This window comes from Xyrauchen texanus, chromosome 1 (genome assembly GCF_025860055.1).
Source record: "Xyrauchen texanus isolate HMW12.3.18 chromosome 1, RBS_HiC_50CHRs, whole genome shotgun sequence".
Taxonomy (NCBI): Eukaryota; Metazoa; Chordata; class Actinopteri; order Cypriniformes; family Catostomidae; genus Xyrauchen; species Xyrauchen texanus.
This window is the reverse complement of record NC_068276.1, coordinates 38066431-38090080: the sequence shown is the minus strand read 5'-3', so window position 1 is coordinate 38090080 and position 23650 is coordinate 38066431. Positions and strand designations below refer to the sequence as shown.

Here is a 23650-nt window from a genome sequence, read left to right as displayed (position 1 = left end):
ACTGGAAATAGCCTTCCAAGATCATTCCAAAGATACCCGACAGTGGACTGACTTGCTAGAAAGAATTTGGTTCAATACAAGCTCAGTCGACAGCATTTGTGGCAGAATGTTGAATTCCACAAAAAATTTTTTCGACTTGTCCCTCCTTTTGCTTGTATTGAACCCGGAACATTTCTTTAAGAGATGCCAAATCTTTATGGGTTTGTGCACTACCACTTCGCCTCATTGGTTTTAAAAATGACTGACATCACAATTTAGCAAATATTATGGAAAGGTATGGAAAGGTTATTAAGGCAGGGCTTCAGACAAAAAAAAAAATTTGGTGCTATTGGCTCCTAAACTGAAACTTTAAGGAGCTCAATGGCTAAAATGGTTTTTTAGTCAACAAATAACATAATTGCTCAATTTAGATTGCTGAAAGTTAGAAAACTTTCATAATTTATATAAATATAAGAGATATTTTCTTTTATTTAGTACTTCTCTACAGAATCTTCATTAGATATTTACATAAGTTATAGTATGCATATAGAAATGTGTTGTCTTCTTGAGCATCAATGAATGTTTGCACCTTGTGTAATGGTTGTGTACAAGTCCCTCAATAGACCTTTTTCACACTTCGGGTTTTGGAACGTGGAACTAAACATTTGCAGGGTAGAATTAGTCGTTCCACACATCACAATGTGTTTTTATATATATATATATGTTTTTTTTTTTTTTCCTGAAAATCATATACTAGTGGTAATCAACAACAGCCCATGTTGAACCTGATGACATATATTTAACTTTATTATTACTTTTAATGTGTTTGTGTTGTGTGTGCGGTTTCTGTTAACCAATAAGACCAGAAAAGTGAAAACAGGCGAACGAAAGTGGGGAACTGTCATGGTGCTGCCCATCGGCTGCTCAGGAAAGTCGTGGGTAGCAGGGGGACGCAAGCAGGCCTTGTGGTGTACTATTACAGTGTAATGGGCACAGGACCTGTAAGCTATGTCGAGGGGACCAGTCAAGACCTGTGGTGGAGGGCATGTGTGGTTCAGCAAGGTAGTCAGCAGAACTCATCTGTGCCTGTCTCTCTGGGTGCTTTTGTGTATTCTGTGCACAAGTATGTATGAGAATTTGCTCTGAGTCAGATGATGATATTTTCCCTTCCACTGATCTATGTGTGTGCCAGAGCTTTCTTTGTGTCTGTTTGTGTGTGTGCAAGGACGACATAGTCAATGATATTTTCACCACCACTGAGCCGTGTGCATGTTTATCTCCCTTTCTCTGTGTATCATGTCAAACATTTACATCTCATTGAATTTCAAATATCAGCAGGAATGGTAATAGGGCATAGTAATGAGGCTGGGCTCCCACTGTTATGCTAATTTAGAAAGACTCCCCTTCAGCACCCACCCTCCCCAACATCAGATCGCTGCACTGGGCCTTTCTGGATTCTCTCTCAGATGTGGCATTAACATTTTCATTCAGAAGTGATTTTCCTTCAATCTAATGTTTTATCTTCATCATCAATGTCTCTTTCTGTGTTGAACAGGCCTTGGTAGTGCTGAACTACTACACACCCCCACAACAGGTGTTTTATTAGATATAGATTTTTATTAGATCAGCTAAGCCCTGATGTTAAGATCAAGCATGAATTTCCATTGAAGCATCTTGAATTTAGCATTAATTTGAGACGTTTTGGGAGTCAAAATTTGGTTGTTCTTCATAGGTGGATGACTATCCGGCTGAGTATAGTGAAGAGCAGCAGGAACAGCAGACTGACCAACAGGAAGTTGAAAAGGAACATGAGGATGAAACAGAGTATGGCTCTCAGGTCCCAGAATTAGAAGAGGTAAATGACAGCTGCCTCAGTGGATGTGTTTAACATAAAATGATTTTCTCAGCTTCGCATTTTTAGGGCTGGGAATTGATACAGATTCCCCGATTCGTTTCCAATACACTGCTTTTCTATTCTAATCTGAATTTGATTCAGTTCTGATTCATATGGGTATATTTCAGTTATAATGTCTACTTGGTGCATTTAAAAGTTTTCGGAGAAAAAAAATTGTCTTTTTGAGTGGCGTTCAACCCCTTCACTAAGTGCCCTTTAAGAGTGCAAAATGCTGTTTAGAATTTGCCCCTTACATGGTATAGTTTATTTTTCAATGAGCTATTTTCCCTTCCTTCAAACACACGTCCAAATCTCAACGTGTTAATTTTGAGACCGCATCTGTGTTAAGAATTAACACACTATCGTGTGGTACATGATACTACTTATCATACTACTTATAGCTATAGTACTTGTGATACTTAAGCTGGTATAGTATCGTAATATATGATTATAGTATTGTGACAACCCTAATTAGAATAGTGGAATCGTTCATAGAAACTTTACTTCTCCTCTGTCTTGCCTGCACTCGACAGTCTTTAATCCTATTGGTAGTCAATGCTGAACGTTGCACCCTATTTGCTGTTAAACTTTTTAAAGTTAACATTTTCTATACACTCTGATGTTGATGTAAAATGACCACATCTAGCTGCCAACAGTTGCTGTCACTCATGTCAGTGGATGTGGCCAACTTCCATTGAAAATTAATTAGATCATTTTGCTTTGCCACATGTGTAAATGTGTCCTGGTTCTCAGTTTTTAGGCACAGTTTTGCTTTTACTGTCAGTTTGATTATTTATCTGTCCTGTGTCCTTCAGGCAGAAAATGACCCTGTAGCTGAAGCTGAGCCTGACCAGGACATGGATGTGAAGGAAGAGTCTGATGAGGAAGAGGAAGATGATGAGGAATCTGGCCGCCTGCGATTTAAAACAGAGCGCAAAGATGCCACCGTAGTTAGGCTGTCAGATGCCACTACTAAAAGAAGGAACATCCCAGAGACATTAGGTTTGCACTATCAAATGCCTTCTCTAACTTTTATGAGTGTAAAATCTGATAAGGTCTTATTTTGAATCACCTGCCATTTGAGCATGACCAAAAAAAATAAATAAATTCCTCCAAGAACTTTTATTGAAAGTTGGTTTAGATAATGCTGCTTTTATGAATTATTGGCATAATGAATGGCATCCCATTTGTCAAAATCAAACAAATAATACCATGTGTGTGTGATCTCTCTCTTTATTTTTTAGAGCTCTCTGAGGAAGCTAAAGCAGACCTGCAAGAGTTTGAAGAAAAGGAACGTCAGAGGAAGCAGGGCCGTTTTGGAGGGCAAGGGAGAGGTGGAATGCGAGCAGATGGAGGAAGAGGAGGAATGGCAGGTAGAGGAGGGGTCAGGGGAAGAGGAGGACAAGGAGGCGGTGGAAGATGCGAATTCCCTCCTTTTGGAATGGGGAATTTCCATGGAGTTGGAGGGCGAGGGAGAATAAATGAGCAAAGGCCTCCACTGATGCAAATGAACTTGGGGATGCAGGTGAGATAATGAACGTTATCTGAAATTACACCAAATATGAATGCCCCAACCTTTTCTTTGATGGTATTGGAGTAATTTTTTTGCAATGTTAAAATATTTTTTCTCTATGACTTTCTGTATCTGTATAATTTTATAGAGACTGCTAAGGATAAGATTCCAGATAAGAGTAAAAGCTGGCTCTATGTTGCTTTTAATATTAATCTTTTGTTTGGTGTAGGCAATCAGACAAATCAAATTTGGACTTAACCAATGCCTTTTAGTTCTGCTAGTGGTGTAGACATTACATAATTCAATTTTAAAGTTAAAGTTTGTTATAAAAAATAATCACTGTTTTCATACAAATTCCAGCAGTTTCACTTTGTCTTCCATTGGTTGTACAAACATATAAACTTGTTCCACACCATTGGTTGAGCCAACGTTACTGTGATGGGCTGGTAGGGCCACTCAAACAAACTCTTTGATAACACATTTAGTGCCACAGTGTTATGCCCATAGGTGAAAACAACATAAAAAATTGCAACCATTTTTCCTCTGTTCAAAGCATTCTATAATCACTCCACATTGGGTTATCATATCCCGCTCCCCCCTCACTGATAAGAGAAACCTGCTCTGCGTTTGCACCATGGACAAATTTGCACCTAACTACAGCTCCACTGTAAAGTTATTACAGTATGCTTTTAATTATCACAAGCCTCTGTGCACAAGATATGATTAATTGAGAAATAAATAAACAATACTAGGAGAAGAGCTTCAATGTGCTGTATTGTTATTATACGTATTATAGTCTTTACTAAATTCTATATTAAATTATTGTTTAGCTTGCTTTTGAAACATGTCCTCTGGATTAAAAAAAAAGATTGATTGAATTATATTCTCAGAATGTTATACAGTTTTTTTCAACCAAGACTAGATAAGACAATCAAAATATACGTCCAATGCTGAGTTCACTTTTAGAAAGAGGCGACTAGCTATTGAATCTTTTAACTGAGCTACTTCATTCGAACATGTAAATTGCATAAATTACAGCACTCAAATTATTTTTATTTTTGCAGTTAAAGTCAAGCTATTAATATTAGCAAATTGAAAAGATAAATTGGTGTTTTAGATTGTTAAAAGTTCAATTCTATATAATGCAGAACATAATACAGTTGATTCTCTTTCGTCATAATTAATTTTCACTATACTTTTATATTTGATCACATTCTTTCTGCTAATATTTCAGAAATGCCATCTGTAGTGTTTAACACACCACATTTTATGACACTGTGTCAAATGTAAAAGTTACACCTTAAAAATGTGGCTCGCGACCCCTTCATTCTTTTTCATTCTGATTTTTTCAGTGTGGTGCATTTTTCTGCAGCGTATAGTGCAATATGTGTTTCAGTGTGGTAGAAGGGGCTCTTTGAAAATATCAGTATCAATCTCAAAATGTCCTGATTGGTTCTCCACGCATTCTTCAAAACTGTTGGACACTTAAATGGTGAGACAGCATTTTGCTTAGCTTAAATTTTTATATACTGTGTGTTTGTGTGTGTGTGTGTGTGTGTACATACATACATACACACACAACCGGTCAAATGTTTTGAAACACTTACTCATTCTTTACTCATTCACATTTTAGAATAATAGTAAAGTCATCAAAACTATGGAACAACATAAATGGAACTATGGGAATTATGTTGTTACTAAACAAAATCCAAAGTAAATCAAATCTGTGTTATATTTTAGCATCTTCAAAGTCACCCTTTGCCTAGAATTTGCAGAATATGACATTTTCTCAACCAATTTCTTGAGGTATCACCCTGGGATGCTTTTTAAACTATATTGAAGGAGCTCCCGTCTGTGTTGGGCACTTATTGGCTGCTTTTCTGTATTATTTGGCCAAATCATCAATTTCAAAACTTAAATTTTTTTTTTATAAAATTTTCGTTTTACAATGAAGTAAATGAATATGGTGGCACAATTATATTTTTGTCTACAAAACTAATTTCAATCATTTAAGCATTCGCCTTCAGATCAAAATAATTTTAAGATCATGAGAAACATTTCAGTCAAGTGTTTCAAAACTTTTGACCGTTTGCGTGTGTGTGTGTGTGTGTGTGTGCGCACACACACGCACACGTACCTTTTTGAGAATTTATTTTTATTTTTTTTTCAATTTGGAATACCCAATTCCAACTACTTAGTAGGTCCTCGTGGTGGCGCAGTTACTCACCTCAATCCAGATGGCGGAAGACAAGTCTCTGTTGCCTCCATTTCTGAGACAGTCAATCCGTGCATCTTATCACGTGTCTCGCTGTGCATGACACCACAGAGACTCTTAGCACGAGAGGCTTATGCTATTCTCCACAATCCATGCACAATTTACCATGCGCCCCATTGAGAGCGAGATCCACTAATCGCTATCAGGAGGATCTGACTCTAACCTCCCTAGCAACCATTTGGTTGCTCAGTAGGCCTGGCTGGTAGTCAGCATCTCGCAATACTCGCTGAGCTACCCAGGCCCTAACTTATGAGATTGTTGAAATGTTTTGCAGTAGTTTTATATGATGGTCCATGTACATATGTTTTGTTCGATTGTCTCACTGTTGTTGAGTGGAGTCGGTTTGCTTTTGAGAAAAAGTCTATTATCACCATTCTTACTCCCCCTCTTATCCATGTTGATATATGGATTACGGGAAATAACTTGGCGGGAGTCCATTGAGGAAGCATTACACCAAATTAAATTTGTACTTTGCTGAAGGATTTAGCTTCCTATGCTTATTTTATTAATAAATATCTGTCGAGGGTTGTAATCCCTTTGTGCTTGAGCTGTTCGTTCGTTTACGCTGCACATTTTCCTTTTTTTTATTTTATGGAAATGTTCTTGATCGAGAAGGTAAGCCTTTTCAGGCTTTTGACATAACATGTCATTCCTTGACATTGATGTGTTCTTTTACTTTAAGCTTAAAGCAGCAGCATATAGTGCACTGCCGTAGTGATTAAATAGAATTTCCCTCTACTGCTGTCAATGAGTTGTTTTATGGATAATAAGTTATCTTTATCTGCTGATGCGTTAATGAGCATAGTATCCATGAATATCCAGGCCTTTCTAAAAGAGAGTGCAGTATGTGTCTGAGGTAGAAGTCTTTATTTGATATGAGATAGTGTCCTTTAATAGGGATGCACCAATACCATTTTTCTCTTCTGATTCTGATATCGGAAATCTCAGTATCCACCGATACATAGTTTTTTCCATTATCAGTTTAGAATATCTTTACATTATTGTGTGGAACTCATTGGGAGTACTCTTTAATATGTAAAGAAACACAAACCTCTAACTACACATTATTTTAATATAAATGTGTAGCTTATTAAGAAAAACTTGTTAACTAGTATATCAGATAATGTAGCAACAAAATTAACAGTAATTCCAGTATAAGTCATCAGTAGAAAAGAGATTTACTCACAATGTTTCAATCATCTGTTCAATAAACCCTGCTTCTGAGTTCATATCTCTGCCTCTGTGGGGCTCTCCGTGACACCTTTAACTTTTAAACCCTCACTCTTTTATTTTGACATTTCTGAACTATCCAGGAAGTCCTGTATGTGTCTGTTTATAGGGAAGTTCACAGTAGTTCAATTTGCTGCTTGTTCAAATTCTTGTTAAAAAAATATTTCTAAATGCATGTAAGTGAGACGATCTTTTGAGCATCTACATCAGAGATGATGTTCGTGAGTAGAGATCAAATATTGCACACCACGTGAAGGCTAAAAATAGCGCGTGTGTGTAAACAAAGCAGCGCCATTCAATAACGCGCTGGAGCTGTGTGTGTATTTTATATATTTACTTATTAAACACAGCTTTTTGTGATTCACAGAGCTATTGCACATCTTCAAGTGGCTTTGAATTAAATGCATGAGTCATATGAACTACTTTAATTGCGTTTTTATGGTTCTTTTATGTAATTTTTTGAGGTTGACAGTAATGAACATGGCTAACGCACAATATCGGTGCTGATGCCGATCCAGGTATAGGATCATTGTATTCCTATCCTTTAGTCCTTGGAGTGATTGTTTTTAGAGGGTGCATTATCATTTTGTATTCCTCTTGGCAACTCTTTGATTCAGTTCCAGTCACAGGATTTTATGATTGATTACTTAAGGGGTTGTATTTAGTCCCAAGGTCACAACCCAATAGACCGGTAATGATTAAAAGTTTTGGTTAAATTGCAAGCTTAGGATATTGATTGATGGTCTGTCCAACTCTTTCTGTTTCTCCTATCTTCCTCCTTTCTCCTCTGCCTCTCAAACCAGCAGCTCAGAATGACTCCTCCACTCCAACATCATCAACAATCTCGTCTGACTGTCCATAGAGGTGCTGGAGGTCCAGGGCTTTTTCCAGAACCAGGCGCCTCACTCCCTCAGCAGCCATTGCAGCTGTTGATGCCACACCTGGCCCACCGTTCGCCTGGGCCATCTCCCAGAGCCCAACACGACACACACGGACTGCGCATATTGAGCTCACTGCCACGGCACGCAACCCCACACCCCAACCAGCACCAGCAGCATCAACAGCACCAACAGCACCACTCCAAGAACATTCACATCAACCCTCACTTCAGAGGACCTTCCTCCTCACCTGTGCAAGGTACAGCCACAGAGACAAAACCTTTAGTCTGTTATTATATATATTTTTAAGTAATGAGTGGGGGTGATGGATTAAGTGTACATTTCTCCCTCAAAGTGCATTTGAACAGCTTTCTGAAATACACAAATTTCTGGAGGTGCAATGATTCACAGTGAAATTCCTTCTTTTGACTGTTAGTTTATCTTATTATTTGGACCAGTCTGCTTAAGAGAGAGGCACACAATTTAATCAGAAGAGCAGCCCTATAAACAGCATCTCTGTTACCAACTGTGACAAACCATGATTTAGACACATGGCAAGAAGAGACTACTATGGTGTCTGTTACACAATCTCTCTTGCTCCGCATCCCTTTTTCTGTCTGTTTAACTTGTCCTCTTTTATTTCCATTTAATCTCAGTTCCCTCAATGCCTCCTGTGCAGAACCAACCAAGGACAAACATCGCTCCACAGAGACTCACAGTATGTAACCTCACTTTTCTTTAAGTTAGAATTAAGTTTTTCACTCTGCATAAAACTGTGGTGTGTTACAAATAAAATGTCTAAAAAAAACCATGGCTTGTCCTGATTTTTGGATAATTAATTTGACTGGCTCATACCCACCATTGCTCTTGCTGTGTGGAAGGTGTAGCTCTAAAAATGTCCTCATGTGGGAGATAACTGAATGATGGAAATTTAAAATGGAGACTGTGCAAGCACTGAACAAGATGTAAAAGCCCTTTACTGCCTGGTGATGATAAGCACTAGTAAGGATGTAGAGGAACCATTAGGCAGCTGCTCTGTGGCTAAAGTGATTACTGCTATGGAGGAGACCATCTCAGTCTCCCACACTCTTTGTCCCCTGTTCTCTTCCCTTTCCTCTCTGATATGATACTTCAGTGTTTTTCCTTCTACGGTTGGTGTAACACAGTGTTATAACCAGGCGTTGTGTGACAACCAGCTACTGTCTACTATTTGTGAAACTGCTTTATAACAAGACACAGCCAATCAAGAGATATTTAATGTTAAATGTAAATTTATTTGGAGTGGGATTTGGGACTGATGAGATTTCACAATGGGCACGGCACCAGCACTACACCACAGAGAAACCAAAGTATTGACGAAATTTATTTTTCTTGATGTGATGGCTGCTGGATAGGACAAATAGCTGATTTACATAAAAGTATTTATTATCTCTTTATTGCCTTGCGTCTCATTAGGCAATAGTCTGAGGGCTGCACAATTCAGCATTTCAAACTGGCATATCCAGAGTTCCCTAAAGTTCTCCCTTTAGTTTTGGGACATCAGTGAGCTGACTTATGATGGTTTGTTGTCCCTCATCTTGCTGAGGAGGTTCCACACATGTTCAAGACACATTTCCTGCTGTAAAGACAGGGCACCATTTAAAATGCCAATGACTGAACAGGCAGCAGTGTCCATTAGCCCTCTGGGCGCTTGATTATCATACATTAGCATACGATCACATCTCATCCTACAATAGGCTGATCCACAATTTCTCTATGAATATTTACTACTGCAGATTTTTGGAATATTAATCTCCATGCTACATATTTATGTTTGATAATAGTTGTAGTAAAAAATCACAACAATTTAGTATTTTTGTAATTTGGAAATCAAACCCTGGCTTCATATGGTAAGTCAGTAAGAGTTTGCTTTTAATATGACAGATTTTTCCTATTCTAGTAACATTTATTGCACAGTACTATATGCTCTTATTCCTGTTAACTAGGCTTTCAGTATATTACAAAATGCTATCAATAACATGAGTGACTTGCTTTTCAAACACTTTCTATATTGGACTGATTATCTGCACTGAAACTATGTTTATATGTATACTAGGGCTGTCAATTGATTCAAATTGTTAATTGAATTATTAATCACATATCAATATTTACTAAAGAACCCAAATAAAGATTTTCAATATATAACCATTTGAATAATTCATATATATATTTTAATGCAGATAATTATTAAACATTACATCATATACATACAGTATATTGTGGCAGCAGAAAATGTAAGTATTTAGACAAAACAAACAATATTTGGACTTTAAGCCACTTTTTGGTTCAGTTTCACATCATTAAAAATAAACCCATCATTGGGCTAATTCCATGTGCGCTATTTTTAATTGTTGCAGACGGACGTTTTTGGTGTGTCTCACTTCGTTTGCACCACATCACTACTTTTCAGTATCTCTTGTCATAAACACTGTCTTTTGGGTGCTGTGTCATTGAGGTGTGAATCTTTACTGGCCTCACGTTTCGATTACGATTCAAATGGTAATGATTCGATTATAAAACAATTCTCGATGCATCTTGTCCTTCAATATATTCCTTTTTCAAAATGTATTTTTTACTCTTATTTTTTCTCTTTCAGCTTTTTATTTAACAGCTGTTTTATTTTTTCATCTGAACAAATCTCATTAAATAAACTGGCTTTTTACATTCAGAATGAGCTGTGAACAAAACATGGAACATCCACAAGAATAAATAAATTGTTCTATAATTTAAAAGATTATATCAGTTTTTCAGTTTCTTTCTTATAAAACAATGGTATAAAAAAATATTGGTTCTCCGTCAAAACACACTGAATACTATTACTTCAACTGATTATATTATTATTTGTATTTATGCTTAAGCAAGGTAAATCATTTAATAGTATTTAATTATTATTTAAAATTAATCTATGCTATGCTATTCATTTTCATTTTTAAGCTCAAATGGAAGTTGCTGGTCATCAATTATCAGTTTGTTGGCTTATCACAAATAAACTCTCCTGTTGCTATGTGTGTGGATTTGTGAAAGAATTTCGGGATAGTAGATTCATTCAGGCACAAATGGTCATGTGTTTGATACAGCTGGTCTGCAAACAGTCATGCTTGTGCACTTGACTTTTGTGTATGCACTTAACTCGCATCTTTGTTTCCACATCTGTCTTTGCCGCGCACCACTGCTCTGCCGTGATTTAAACTGAACTCAGAATCGATTCAGAATCGTTTGATTATGAATCACGATGCATCGCTGAAACAATTTTTTCCAACAGCTCTACTGTGTCAAGTAACATTAAGTTTGGAACTTTGAAAAATAAGTCTCGAGACCCCTGCGTAGTGTTGTGCTCAGTCCAGATGTCATCAAGTGCAAAAGCATGTCTGTGGAAGACTGCCTGCTCTCATTGGCTTGACATAGGGGGAATTGGGCATGCCAAATTGGGGAGAAAAGGGGAGAAACCCCCCCCCAAAAAAGAAAGAAACATAAAAGATTTGTTTTGCACATTGATTTTTACCTTGAATTTTGAGACTTGATGAGATACCAGAGTCAATCGCAGAAATCTACTTAAGTTGGCACATGAGAGGCTTTTCTCCAAAATGGCAGCTGCCTGGGTTTAGCATTTGTCTTTTCCACTCCCTCTATATCTTCTGGGCCATTCATAACCAGTTACATATTCAACAAATCCATGGGTATTTATGGAAGATTAGCCCCACGTAAGGACATACATCTTTTATCAAACAAATGCAAACTAGCTAAGGTATTGTGAAGTACTTAAGCTCTCATTGTGTTATAGGAGCTGACCTTTTGAATAGAGCAATGAAGTCCACAGTAACAATGTGATTCTCTCTGGCTCCCTCCTGTCCTTTGCTAAAATAAGCTGGCTGATTGTCTTTCTGTTAAGCAACTTGGCTGGCCTTGGTGACACTTATTGGCCGTCTGAAGATCATAGTTGAAAACGTGGATTAAAAGTTTGATTGTATCTCAAGTCATTTATAATGAGTAAAGAGCTGCTAAGCATCACAATTTGCTAGAGTTGTGTCCCTTTGAACGAAGGCTAATTTCTTGAGAGCTAAGGATATTTTAAAAGAATAAAGGAGAGGGGGATTCGTATTCAGCTTCAGGATTAGTGAGGATCGTTATCTTTTTGTCTCTGGAAAGGTAGAGTAGGGATTTTAAGTTTTATGAGCAATGGGTTGGGTAAGCACGGAGAACAGATAAACCAAAATCAGAAGTCAAAATCAAGGACATATGCAAATTGTTTTCTTTCTGGCTAAAAGATTTTGCAATTGTATAAGCTGATATGTATGATCTTAATATGAGAATTTACATTTTGACATGAAGATAAGCTGCCAAAATAAGCTTTTGTCTTCTGAAATTGTGCTTCAACAAAATGTATATTAGTTTTCTTGCACAGTCATTGTCTTTTCTCTGAAGTCAGTGATTTTTGTCTGTTTTCAGTACTTTTTTCTGTCCTCCTACAGGCTCCTCCTGATTTTCAGCGGCATCTCCAAGGGAATTTTGGACCACCTCAGCGGCCCCTGCTCCCCCAGGAGCAATGGAGAGGATCACTACCTTCTCATCAGGATCGAGAACACTTCTTCACTGGTGGTAAAGTGAAATCATTTGAAGTTTTGTTGCTAATCTAACCATAGAAAATAATCACAGTGGATAGATTTGCAGAGATTGTGTTCCAGCACATCAATAGTAACTTAAAAGTTGCGCTCAGTCTTTTTTTTTTTCATAAAATATTTTAACACTGAGAAATAAATAGTACTTTAAAAAAAAAAAAACATTTTTTGTGTAGAATATCATTAAATGACATATCAGTAACCCAGTGAAAGGTGTTTTAAAATCATTTAAGTTGTTTTCACATAGAGCAGGCCTTCACATAACCAACCAAATAATTACTCCCATTATCTTGGTAACCCCCTTTTGGACCCTGTTGAATAGAGCATTTCTACAATAGGCATTGGTAAATATTATTGTTTGTGTAAGTGATTCTGCATCCACTCCTCAGTGTAAGTCCAACATGACTGCCATATTGACAAGTGCAACATAATCAAAAATTCCAGCGAGTACCTTATGTCTTTGTACACTGTTTTATTAAAGTAATAGCACACCCAAAAATGAAAATTCTGTCATTATAGCACAGCCTCATGTCGTTTCAAACCCTCTGCTGATATTCCTTCCATAGAACACAAAAGAAAAAAATATATTTTGCAGCTCTTTTCCATACAATGACAGTGAAGTGAGCATGGCTGTCAAGCTCAGGTTTGACGTCAGTAGCAAGTTGCATTGATGTCATGATGTCAATGACGTCAAACCTGACATGGTGCATCTTAAACCACCATATTTGAATGAACACAGATGCATATAAGATTTCCAAGCTACAGTGTAGGGCAAGTTTGTCTAGCAACTGCAGCCAGTGACATCAACACTGCCTTTAGAAGTGACGCTGTAGGTTCCCGGCTTCTCATTCACACTGTATCTCCCCTTCTGTTCTTCTTTTTAGAACCTCGTTTTCCCGGCCAGCACCAGTTTGATCAGGCTGGCCCTCCCCCCCTCATGAATAACAATGTTCTTCCGATGTCGGGACAAGGCCCTCTGCCTTTCCCCCCACAAGGGGGGCTTGGAGGTTCTTTATTTGGTCCTCTAGGACTTGGGCAAAGCCAAGGGCCTCAGGGAGGTGGTGTTTTCCAGAGAGAGTCCCCACGTCAGAGTCTGGCCCCACAGCATGCAGGCGCCCCTGGACCACGTGGCTTTGTGGGTCACAGACAACCCTTCTCTCCCCAGCAGCAGGGACCCCCCTTTAGCCCTCAGAACATGCCGTTTGGTATGCAGGTACGGCAGAGAGTAAGTTGGTTTTTCCAGAATCTGCATGGCATTGCTGGGTGATTGACATTGTATCTGTATTTACAGCCTGGCATGGAACCAGCATGAAATAAATTGTTCTATTTTGTTGGCACAAGGGTCTGTAGTAGTGCTGAATAAATAATTATTTTCTATTTTCCCATTTGTTTTGTTATTGTGATATGGATAAAATCACAGGCCTGAAATTTAGGTTCAGGAATGCTGTCAGTGGTATGGGGAATAAAGACATATTGTGTTTTTGTTCTGATTAAAACCTGACATAAATTATCTATGCATGGGTACATAGAAATTATTTAGAAATACCAGTATGGTATAGTGATTGGGTGTGCGAGAGGACCCTCAATTTATTCAATCCAAGCAGCAGACAAGACTGCCCTCTTGTGTTAGCACCATTGGATATTTGAGGTTAGTTGAGGTCACTGGGTCACTTTGATAAAAATACTTAATTGTGATAAATTGATGTCTTCAAACACAAATAGTTTTTTTTTTAAAGCTATGAAGTAAACAAGAAGTTCAGCTAATAATGACAAGGATCACCAAACTATTTGTTTGGAAGATCATTCATTTTTGGTCAAATCTAGTGAGTTTTGTTCTGTTGCACAAGGGATGATTTCCAGGGTAAGCCCATTATCAATTGTGGTTGGCTTATTTATCTGGTTCATTGATAAAACACGTTTTAAGGTTGCAACTTTGATACATTTATTTCCTGCACAATTGAATGTGTAGTTGTATGTATTGTTGTATGTGAAAGATGACTTTGTTTCATTGTTTACAAAGGGTCTAATGCAGCAGCACTCTCAGCCCCTGCACCATGATTCTCCACTATCCCATCAGCACTTAAACCAGCAGCAGCACCAGCAACACAGACAGGACTTGCTCCCCCAGGGCCTGCCTCACTCCCAGCCACTGCCCCAACACCAACAGCTCTACCAACACCACCCAAGGGACCAACATCCCACTGTGCACCTCTCCCAGCCTCATTTCTGCCAACCTGTTCAAAGTGGGCATAGACCAATGCAGCCCCGCCCACAGGGAATCCAGCAGCGAAACAACCCTCCCAGACCCAGAATGGTAAGTCTTCCAAATGTGTCGAAGTACAAAGATATGTGGTGGATTGCATTTACAGTAGTTTTGGAGGTATTGCAAGCCTCATGGTATCTCAGGGGTCATTTGGTATTTTGACAGCAGTCTATGTTCTCTGACACCTTTGAGTTTAAATGGGTCTGGTGTTGCAAAAAGTGCATTTCAGTGGAGTAATTTTCAGTAATGGAAATGGTTCCTACAAATGGTAATGCATTCTTCTGCCCTCCTCTTCTTCAGATATCTCCTTCTCCCCTGCAGAAGATCCCACCTCAGCGCAACAGCAACCTTCGTGAGCTGCCCATTGCTACTGGCAACAATAATGTCAACTTGTCAGTGCCTAGTGAACAAGCAAAGCAAGTTACCAGGGCAACACAGAATGTTAGGCCAGGACAACCTGTTCGTGCTGTACCTGCAGGAAGAGGAGGACCTGTGGCACAAAGGCAGGGTGCTGCCAAAGTACTGCAGCAGCCCAGTGCACCTCAAATGAAGAAAGAGCAGCCAGCTGCACAGTCAAGCACCACTCCAGAGGTAGTACTGCATCGGATGACTGTAAACACACCCCTCATTATAACATTCATCATTTCATCCACCCATGGACTTTTCTAAACATTGTGTTAAATTATTGTTTCTTTAAGCTCTTATTTAAAACTGTTGTAGAATTAGGTGCTTAATTAGCAGTAGGGGTGGGCGTAATGACAAAAATCTTATATCACAATATGACTAATTTTATAGCACAATAACGATATATATCATGATATAGTTTCATTTTTGAAAAAAATCATATTGTAATGTCTATTTTAAAATAATAATTATATACTTTATAAATGAAAACTATTTTTATTAAATGTTCTCTTTATTTGGATCTTGAAAAACATAGTCATATTAAATAAAACAAAACAATATATTTTTTTTTAAATCATCCTTACCACAATGCTAAATGTATTATTATTATATTTCCTCAAAAACTCAACATCATCTGTTGACAAAGCAACAAAGAAAATAATCCATAAGTAAAAACAAAAAAAAACACTTAATTTGGCTCCAAATTATTTTAGTTATCTTTGTAGCGGATATTTGAGATGTTAGATTTACTCCATACCATTTTAAGCTGAAACTCAAAACTCAAAGTGATCCCGGTCTGCGTTCTCCTGTCTAGGACAACCAGGAAGCCTACTGGACTTGTGCGCACTTTCATGCTTCAGAGATAGCACAGCTGCGTGTGTCAGATGAGAAGCTGTCGAAAAATTGTCAGTATCTGAAAAACCCGGTTTCTTCAATTCTCTTAGTCTCACGTGAAGACTCTCTGCCCTCCTCCTCCATGTGTACAGAGTACATGTAATGTGAATAGAACAAGATTCACATTTTTTGCCATGTGGTGGCGATTATGTTAACATGATACAGACGATAATCCAAAATGTATATCAGTTGCCTAATTTCTACCAGTTTATCCGGTCTACTGGTATATCGCCCACCCCTAACTAGCAGTTATCACTGAATGCGACATGATTTTTGTCAGTGCCACGACTGCACACAAATTTGTTACATTTATTTTCTGAAATGAAGACATAATTTAGGATTTATTCACACATAAAAAATGTTTCGGTTTTCAAAGTTGACAAGTAACACCTTCTGAAATCACCTTCAGGTCTTTGGTAGTCAAACATGGTTGGTATTTTTTTATATTTTTGGTTTGTGTTTCTTAACTTAATGGTTCAAAGTCCCTGACAATCGCATGGAAACTTTGAAGACTGTAGTAGATGTAGATATTTCTATTACATGTTTTAGCATTTAGCGCAATGGAGATTGAATTAAGACTACACGAGAAGCATGGCTTCCACTAAAATTTCATAAGAAATGAATAAGCGAATGAGCTCTAATGGCTGGGACTTTGCAATAAAAGTACAATAATTGAAACAGTAATGTACATGATTGACAGCTTAGGAAATGTAAAAGAAGAGTTATCAAGCAAAAGGTGTTCAGTGGGTCGTAGATACACCTGCAATGTAATGAAACCATTTATTTCAGCTTTAATAATTAGATATTTTGCCTATTTTATTGTAAAAATGGTTTTGACCTTTAAAGGTGGAGTAAGCAATTTTAATCCAATGCTTTTTTTTGTCAAATTCCACATAACACTTCACAGCCTGCTAGCTGTCCATACTGTGTGTGCACGCTGATAAATTCAGGTGTTTGTACACAGCCTTGGCTCTGTAAATGGAAAAATAAACAAAGTGTATCGGACTGATGCACACAACACTATTGTGCATGCTTGAATTTGGGGGGCAGAGCTTCTGAAGGAGTCCTGAAGGGAGGGGTGTGTTAAAGGTAGTCCACCTTTAAGAAAGTATTACAGTATTTTGTAATTTTTGTTTTACTGTTTAAGTAGTTTGAGCAGCTTTTGGGAGCAACATTAGATACCATATACAATAGTCAGTGCTTCCCCATTTTTAAAAAGCCCCGGCTGAAAAGTAATACTGATATCGTTGCGACTAATAAGCTTTCCTTATCCCGACTGTTCCTCTGCTTATATTCTTTTACATTCAGCAGTACTAGCTCCAACAACATTGCTTAAAATTATCTGCCTATGTCCTTTTAGAATTTTATATAGTTGTATTTCATCTAACAAAAACTCTAGTGCTTGTTTTGCTCCTCATGAAAATTGTATTCATGTTGGTTTAGGACCCAGATGAAGATGAGGAGACACGTCAGTACCGGCTAAAGATTGAGGAACAGAAGCGTCTGCGAGAAGAGATCCTCAAGCACAAAGAGATGCGCAGGCAGCAGCAGGCTGGTGTTCGGAAAAAAGAACTGATGGAAAGAATCAGTGGTCAGAGCCAAAACCAGACCTCACAAACCCAAAACCCCACACAGATCCCCATAGCCCAATGCCCTTCTCAACCCCCGCAACAGCTCCCTTTATTGTCCTCTAATGGTACAACCCAGAACCCTTCTTCAGGTCTGAGCACCCCTCATGAGAATGTTAAAGCCCGTCTACAGAACACTAAAGCTCAGACACTGGCTTCAGGCTGGTCTGGGGCACAGCAGCAACAGAAAACTGGTCCTCCTGTCAGCCAGCAGGGCCAATGGCAGCCACAGCAGAAGAAGACCATAAATCCACAGAACACTCAAGGACAGGGCAATGTTCAGACTAACCCAACTGTAGGGCAAAGCCTGGGTCAACCTCAACCGGGGGGAAAGAGAACAGTGATGCAGCGTACAAACAGTGTGGAATCACCACAGGTTCCACAGAAAGTTCGAGTGATTAAGCTTTTAGGGGAGGTGAGTAAATTTGTTAGCTGTTTAAGACTTTAGACATGATCTTTAAAGTTCATATGCCAGTGATTCTTTTATTCTTTCTTTTTGTCTTTGTCCTTTGGTAATTTTCTTGAAGTGGTTGTCACCAGAACTCTTGATAGAATAAGTCAAAGAACCTCAAAGACAAGGATTTCCAATTACTCTAAAAGTCAAGATGTCTTCTTTTTTCAAACAGCAAAGTTTTTAGCGTTTAAAGATGTTTAAAATATAAATTAAATTTCTCTTTTTGAAAGAATCGATACATAAAGTGGTCCCTTTACTGTGATTTTTGACACCTTGATTAATCGATGTAACACTTTTGCCTTTTAAGTCTATAAATGGCACCATCCTCTTGTCATTAAAGTGAGTCATTTGGCATTTGCGCCACACTGAGTGACAACCGATCCTGCCATTCTAAAGGTTTGTGTCTTTAAGTCAAGGTGCTATTCTAAGTGCACAGTCAAGCAAGATCTAAAGTTTAGGTAGAGATTGACGCTAAAGGATTCATCAGTCATTTAGCATTAAAAAATACTAGTTTTTGATGTGATTATTTACAAATCTGACAGGGAATTTCATGCATCTCAACCAAGAAATGCAGGGCCAAAGGACAATTTATGGGGTTTAAGAGATGATATGCAGTGTTGAATGAAGAGAACATCCTTTTCCGCTCTCCTGCCTGAAGCAAAGCTAAATATCTCTTTTGAGCGCTGGATTTCTGTGAATGAAGATAACTGTGTGTCAACTTCGTTAATAGAAAGCTACACACAGCTATCTGAAGTGCCATGGCTCCGACTGACAAAGAGGAAGAAGGGGGAGGAGATGTAAGACCGAGAGATGCTGATCCTCTATGTGCTCTCTTCTTCTGCTGTCAACCTTAGCTGTCTGACAATGTTATCTCTTTCTTTTTCTGCCTTCTAACTTTGCTCTCGTTCTCTCTTCATCTGTGTCCTCTCCCCCTCCCCTCGCCTATTGCTTTATCCATCCATCAGTTCATCATTGAAGTGTGTTAGAATAGGTGTCAATCTGGGGATGTCTGCAATTAATCTTCCTCGTCTATGTTGATATCAGTCTAATAATACCTGCGAGAGTCGGGAAGAAAGAGAGATGTCAGTTTGGGCGGATTAGTATTTTTCTGAGCTTAGCCGCACAGATAAGAGCAAATTAAATTTTCATCAGGAGGAATACAAAACCTGCACCGTACAAAAGCAGCCAGGGGTAGGGAGGTGACAAATTTGGTGGGGGGAGGGGAGATGCTTGTCAAGTGTTGTCACCCTGCACTGGTGTATTGTAGTGGAGTATCTGATAGGTGTAAACTGAAAGTGTGGATTTTGTATTGAGTTGGATTAATTCCTTAACCACCTCAGATGGCGTCAGACAGAAGAGAGATTGTTTAGAATAGGAAATATGGGGAGAAAGGGATGGAGGTTTTCAGTGTAAGCAATTATGCCTTTGTCATTGACTGAAGGAATGTGTTTACAAGAAGCATAATTAAGCTGTGTCATATGAGCAAAAGTGTTGTTGTTGATAGATTAACAAAATATGACCAGATCTGGCCTGTCACCAAAACGAGAATTGTTCCGAAAGAAGCCAAAGAAGTATCAACCATTCGCAGAGAAACACACAGGTTGACAATAGGTGTGGACGATATGACCAAAATCTTATATCACGATATTGCTCATTTTATATCATGATAACGATATATATCACAATATAGTTAAAACAAATTGGTTTATATATTAAATAACCATATTGCAATCCAGTCATTGAATTAAATACTTTATAAATGAAAACTACTTCCTCTTATATAATTTTCTCTTTATTTGGAACTTTACCACACCTTACCACAATGCTGAATTTCACATTTCAGTGTAAAGTTGTTGACTAGTTTTATTATTTTATTAGGCTCTTAATGGTTTTAACAGTTCAAGGATGGGCAAGGAGGTGGCAGGAACTGGCTGAACAGTAAACCTAAAGCTTTACTGTCAAACTTAACTTAAAAAAACTTAAACGCAGACACTCATACAACGCGGCCACGTGCGTCTCTCTCTTTCGAACTGGCCTTTATCTTGCTCTTCTTTATCTTGCTCCTCAGCTGATTCAGCGCCACCCATGCACCATCACAGCCCGGGCACTCCCTCCTCCTCATCACATTGGTTTAAGTAATCTCGTTAGACAATATTTGAATATCTATAAGCAAAGCTGGTTTGTTTTCTAATATCTAACATAATTTTTCAATCAATTTTATTAAGGATGATGATATGTAGTTTAAAAAAATCTATATAACAGATGACTCATAATTGTTGCCGCATGACACATTGTTTTAGCTGTTTTCCTCATCGGTGTTGGTTAGAATGTCAGGCTCTCTTGCCGTTTGAGATGTTTGACTTTCTTTATAGTGCTTTAAGGTAAAACACTCAAAACTCAGAAGAATTCAAATAGGTCATGCAAGTTTTGAAGTGCCACGAAAGAGAGAAACCAGGTTGAGAAGCGCAAGTGTCTGTGGAACCCAATCTGGAAGCCAGCTGGACTTGCGAAAGTCGCGTGAAACACTGCTGCGTGTTTCTGATGAGAAGCATATTCAGAATGTGAGATTTATGTCTTTGAATATGCTTCGGTGGCACCAAATTTCACTTGGGCGGCTGACGAACAATTGTCAGTACCGAAAGAACCCTGTTTATTTAATTCTCTCAGTCTCAACTGAAGCTGCTCCACCTTCTTCCATTTCTCAGACTGAATGTGTACCGCCACGTACGTGTTACGTGAATAGAATGAGGTGCACATGTCTTGCTATGAGGTGCCAGTTTTGCTTAACCGCGATACAGATGATAATCTAGAATGTGTACCGGTTGCCAAATTTCTACCGGTTCATCATGTCTACCGGTATATTGCCCACCCCTAATTGACAGCATGATTCAAGCAGTGCAAACATACAAGCTGAGTGATACAAACAGCAAAATGTCCCAGTGCTGTTTTACATTATATCAGCATTCTTGGAATGCTGCTTGATCAATCAGATTAGAGGACCAAAACAAACTGCTGTATAATTTGTATTTGACCTACTTGAATACATGTTATCTTCAAATAAAGTTTGGAATATATACAAATGTTTATCACTTTGCAGGGCTTAGCAAAGATTTTTGTCAGGCTGGCCCTGTCAGGCCTGTAGTTCTAATATTTACATGCTCTGGTGACATTTTTAATGAAGTATCAGAAGCATGTTTTTTTTATTAAAATTCAATAACATGACAAATTTACAACACATAACTTTTGAAAGAGTTTGATATTTGCAATAAAAGCTGTAAATAAAAGCATTTTGTAATGCAGAAGACTTGATAGGCATAGATTCATGAACGTATGGCATGAACTCTTGTCCTCCTCGCCACGCCACCAGGACCAAAGTAATAAAAAGATCAAATCAATAAATAAGATCTCAAAAAATACAAGTTTGAATCGATTTAAAATAACAGAAGGCTGCATATTTTTACTTTATTGTAAAAAGAAAATGCATCACATGCTTGAATTTGACATCTTTGACTAAGTTGCCTTTTGTGTTGATTTTCATGATATCTGTCATATTTTCCTGTTCATTAATGTTTGGTGATGCAACGGAAAGCTTATATCTGCTGCTCCATGTTTATGGCTGCAGCAAATCAGCTTCCTCCGCTACCTGCTTTTGCACACATGAACACATCTCTAGATTTTTTATGTTTTTTTTTTGGTTGACTTTTTTTTTGCACTGCTGTAAATCAAACAACAAATCTACATTTATAAAAAATATGTCCAGGTTTATCCACAATTTACTAAATTTGCTGAAATGGTGGAGTGGCTGAAGAATTCAACATTGTAATTACTTAACACTGATTAGTACATCTCTGGAAATTAATGAAACAAAATGGTACCATTTAAACATTTTATGGAAATGAACCGTTTAGGTTAGAAAATACAATAACTATCTGAATTCACAGTTGGCATAGTTATAGAAGCATTCATATCATAAAAGAAATTAAACAAAAAATTGCTTGCAGGAAAAAAAACTGCTCTGAAAAAGACTTCAATAGGCGTTTTTGGGACATTTTTTTCACTAGAAAGCAGAGCTCAACAGTAAGGATGTCAATGTCGGTGGTAAATTAAGTTTGCTTGCCAATAGAGCTGCGGTTGTGCAATCAGATAACAGCTGAGTAACGAACCTTAGTTTGTTACCTTCAAACATCTATGCCATTAAACCAGATGCCACATCTAAGATGTGTTATATCTATCCACCTGAATACTGTTTAGAACATCTTGCTCAGCAAAATTGTCTTCAAATTATTGCTTCTCTATGACAGTAGATGATCTGAAAGAGAACACTTACCATAGAAGAGGACAGTCTCATATATATATATATATATATATATACATACATACATACATACATACAAACCACTATAGCAGACATCAGATTGAAGGGATCTCCAGAAGATGAGTAAACACATTTTATGAGGATTTCCTGCAAGAGCCAGAAGCAGTTTGTGCAGTCTCAGACAGGACCTCATCCGTGACATTTAATGTTGTCCTTGAAGTTTTTTTTATGAAATTTTCAGCCCCTCCATCAATTCAGCAATACCTTGGCCTCCCCAAGTACCATCTCAGATATTTACACTAGAAAGAGATTAATTATGCCATGAGGAGATGTTTTCAGATGAAGTTGAAACCATTCACCATTATTTCAGGTTTTTTAATGAGAGACACATTAAGTGAATTTGCTATTTTTGGCTTGGGCAGGAAGTGTCTAATATTTACAGGTATTGTTTGTGCTAATGACATCATTTTTATTGGTTGTATCTTTTGTTAAATGTTTTTTTTTGTTTTCTGTTTACACATACAGGTGCACTGTGCAAGTACAAAGCTAATGACAAATTTGTGTGAATTTGATTAATGCTGAAGCTGGGTAAAATTCATGAGTTTTGATATGAGCTCTTTTACTTTGAGTTTGTGTGATATAATTGAACTCATTCCAGCAAGATTGAGTGTAATATTTTATTTTGTATTTGATGGTAATCAACAAACTCCGCTTTGCCAAGTGTACCCAGTGTGTTTGTGATTTTCTGTGTGTGGGTCATAAGATGTGTCTTCTCTGTATTCTGTAGGCAGATGCTGGTCCTAACCCTGGTGCCCCACCTCAGCAGCAACTTCAGCAGCCAATTGGTCGGCCTGCCCCCCAACAGAGGCTCAGTCCCAGCAGGAAAGTTACCATGGCAACTGGCACTGTACAAAATCAACAGGCTGGCCGTGGCATGGCAAACCAAACAAACCGGGTATGACACTGAATCTGGATTAATCAGATTAATCAGACAGATGCACAATACCATTTTTCCACAGCTGAAACCAAGCATTGACCAATACTTGGTCAAAAGTATAGCTTTAGGATACTATGCAGTAAACCAACGCTATACACTTGGCAGTGTTTCGAGAAGCACTTTAAAGAGTAAAGCAAGCCATATTGAGGCTAGTTATTACATCTACATGTGCAGTTCTAATCAAGCCACTGCAGGTTTTTGTGTATTTGAGCAACAATCTTCATCTTTCTGTCCAAGTATACATGACAGTGCAGAATTGAATATTTGATG

The 23650-nt window shown here is 38.0% G+C and overlaps 1 protein-coding gene across 4 annotated transcripts in view; it reads left to right on the top strand.

Annotated features, from left to right (window-relative positions):
• The window catches only part of rbm33a (RNA binding motif protein 33a), a 51592-nt gene that overhangs the window by 16823 nt on the left and 11119 nt on the right, over nucleotides 1-23650 (top strand). For 2 of the 4 annotated variants that reach the window (XR_007968513.1, XM_052103195.1), the window contains exons 6-16: nucleotides 1712-1834; nucleotides 2689-2875; nucleotides 3118-3398; nucleotides 7695-8028; nucleotides 8426-8487; nucleotides 12278-12404; nucleotides 13309-13649; nucleotides 14445-14738; nucleotides 14988-15278; nucleotides 17430-18029; nucleotides 23171-23338. Coding sequence is in view for 3 of the 4 variants with exons in the window: in XM_052103195.1 (XP_051959155.1) it covers nucleotides 1712-1834; nucleotides 2689-2875; nucleotides 3118-3398; nucleotides 7695-8028; nucleotides 8426-8487; nucleotides 12278-12404; nucleotides 13309-13649; nucleotides 14445-14738; nucleotides 14988-15278; nucleotides 17430-18029; nucleotides 23171-23338 (2808 nt within the window). In the remaining variant the exon portion in view is untranslated. The remainder of the gene's footprint in view (nucleotides 1-1711; nucleotides 1835-2688; nucleotides 2876-3117; nucleotides 3399-7694; nucleotides 8029-8425; nucleotides 8488-12277; nucleotides 12405-13308; nucleotides 13650-14444; nucleotides 14739-14987; nucleotides 15279-17429; nucleotides 18030-23170; nucleotides 23339-23650) is intronic. The other 2 variants (XM_052103279.1, XM_052103360.1) reach the window with 2 other exon arrangements.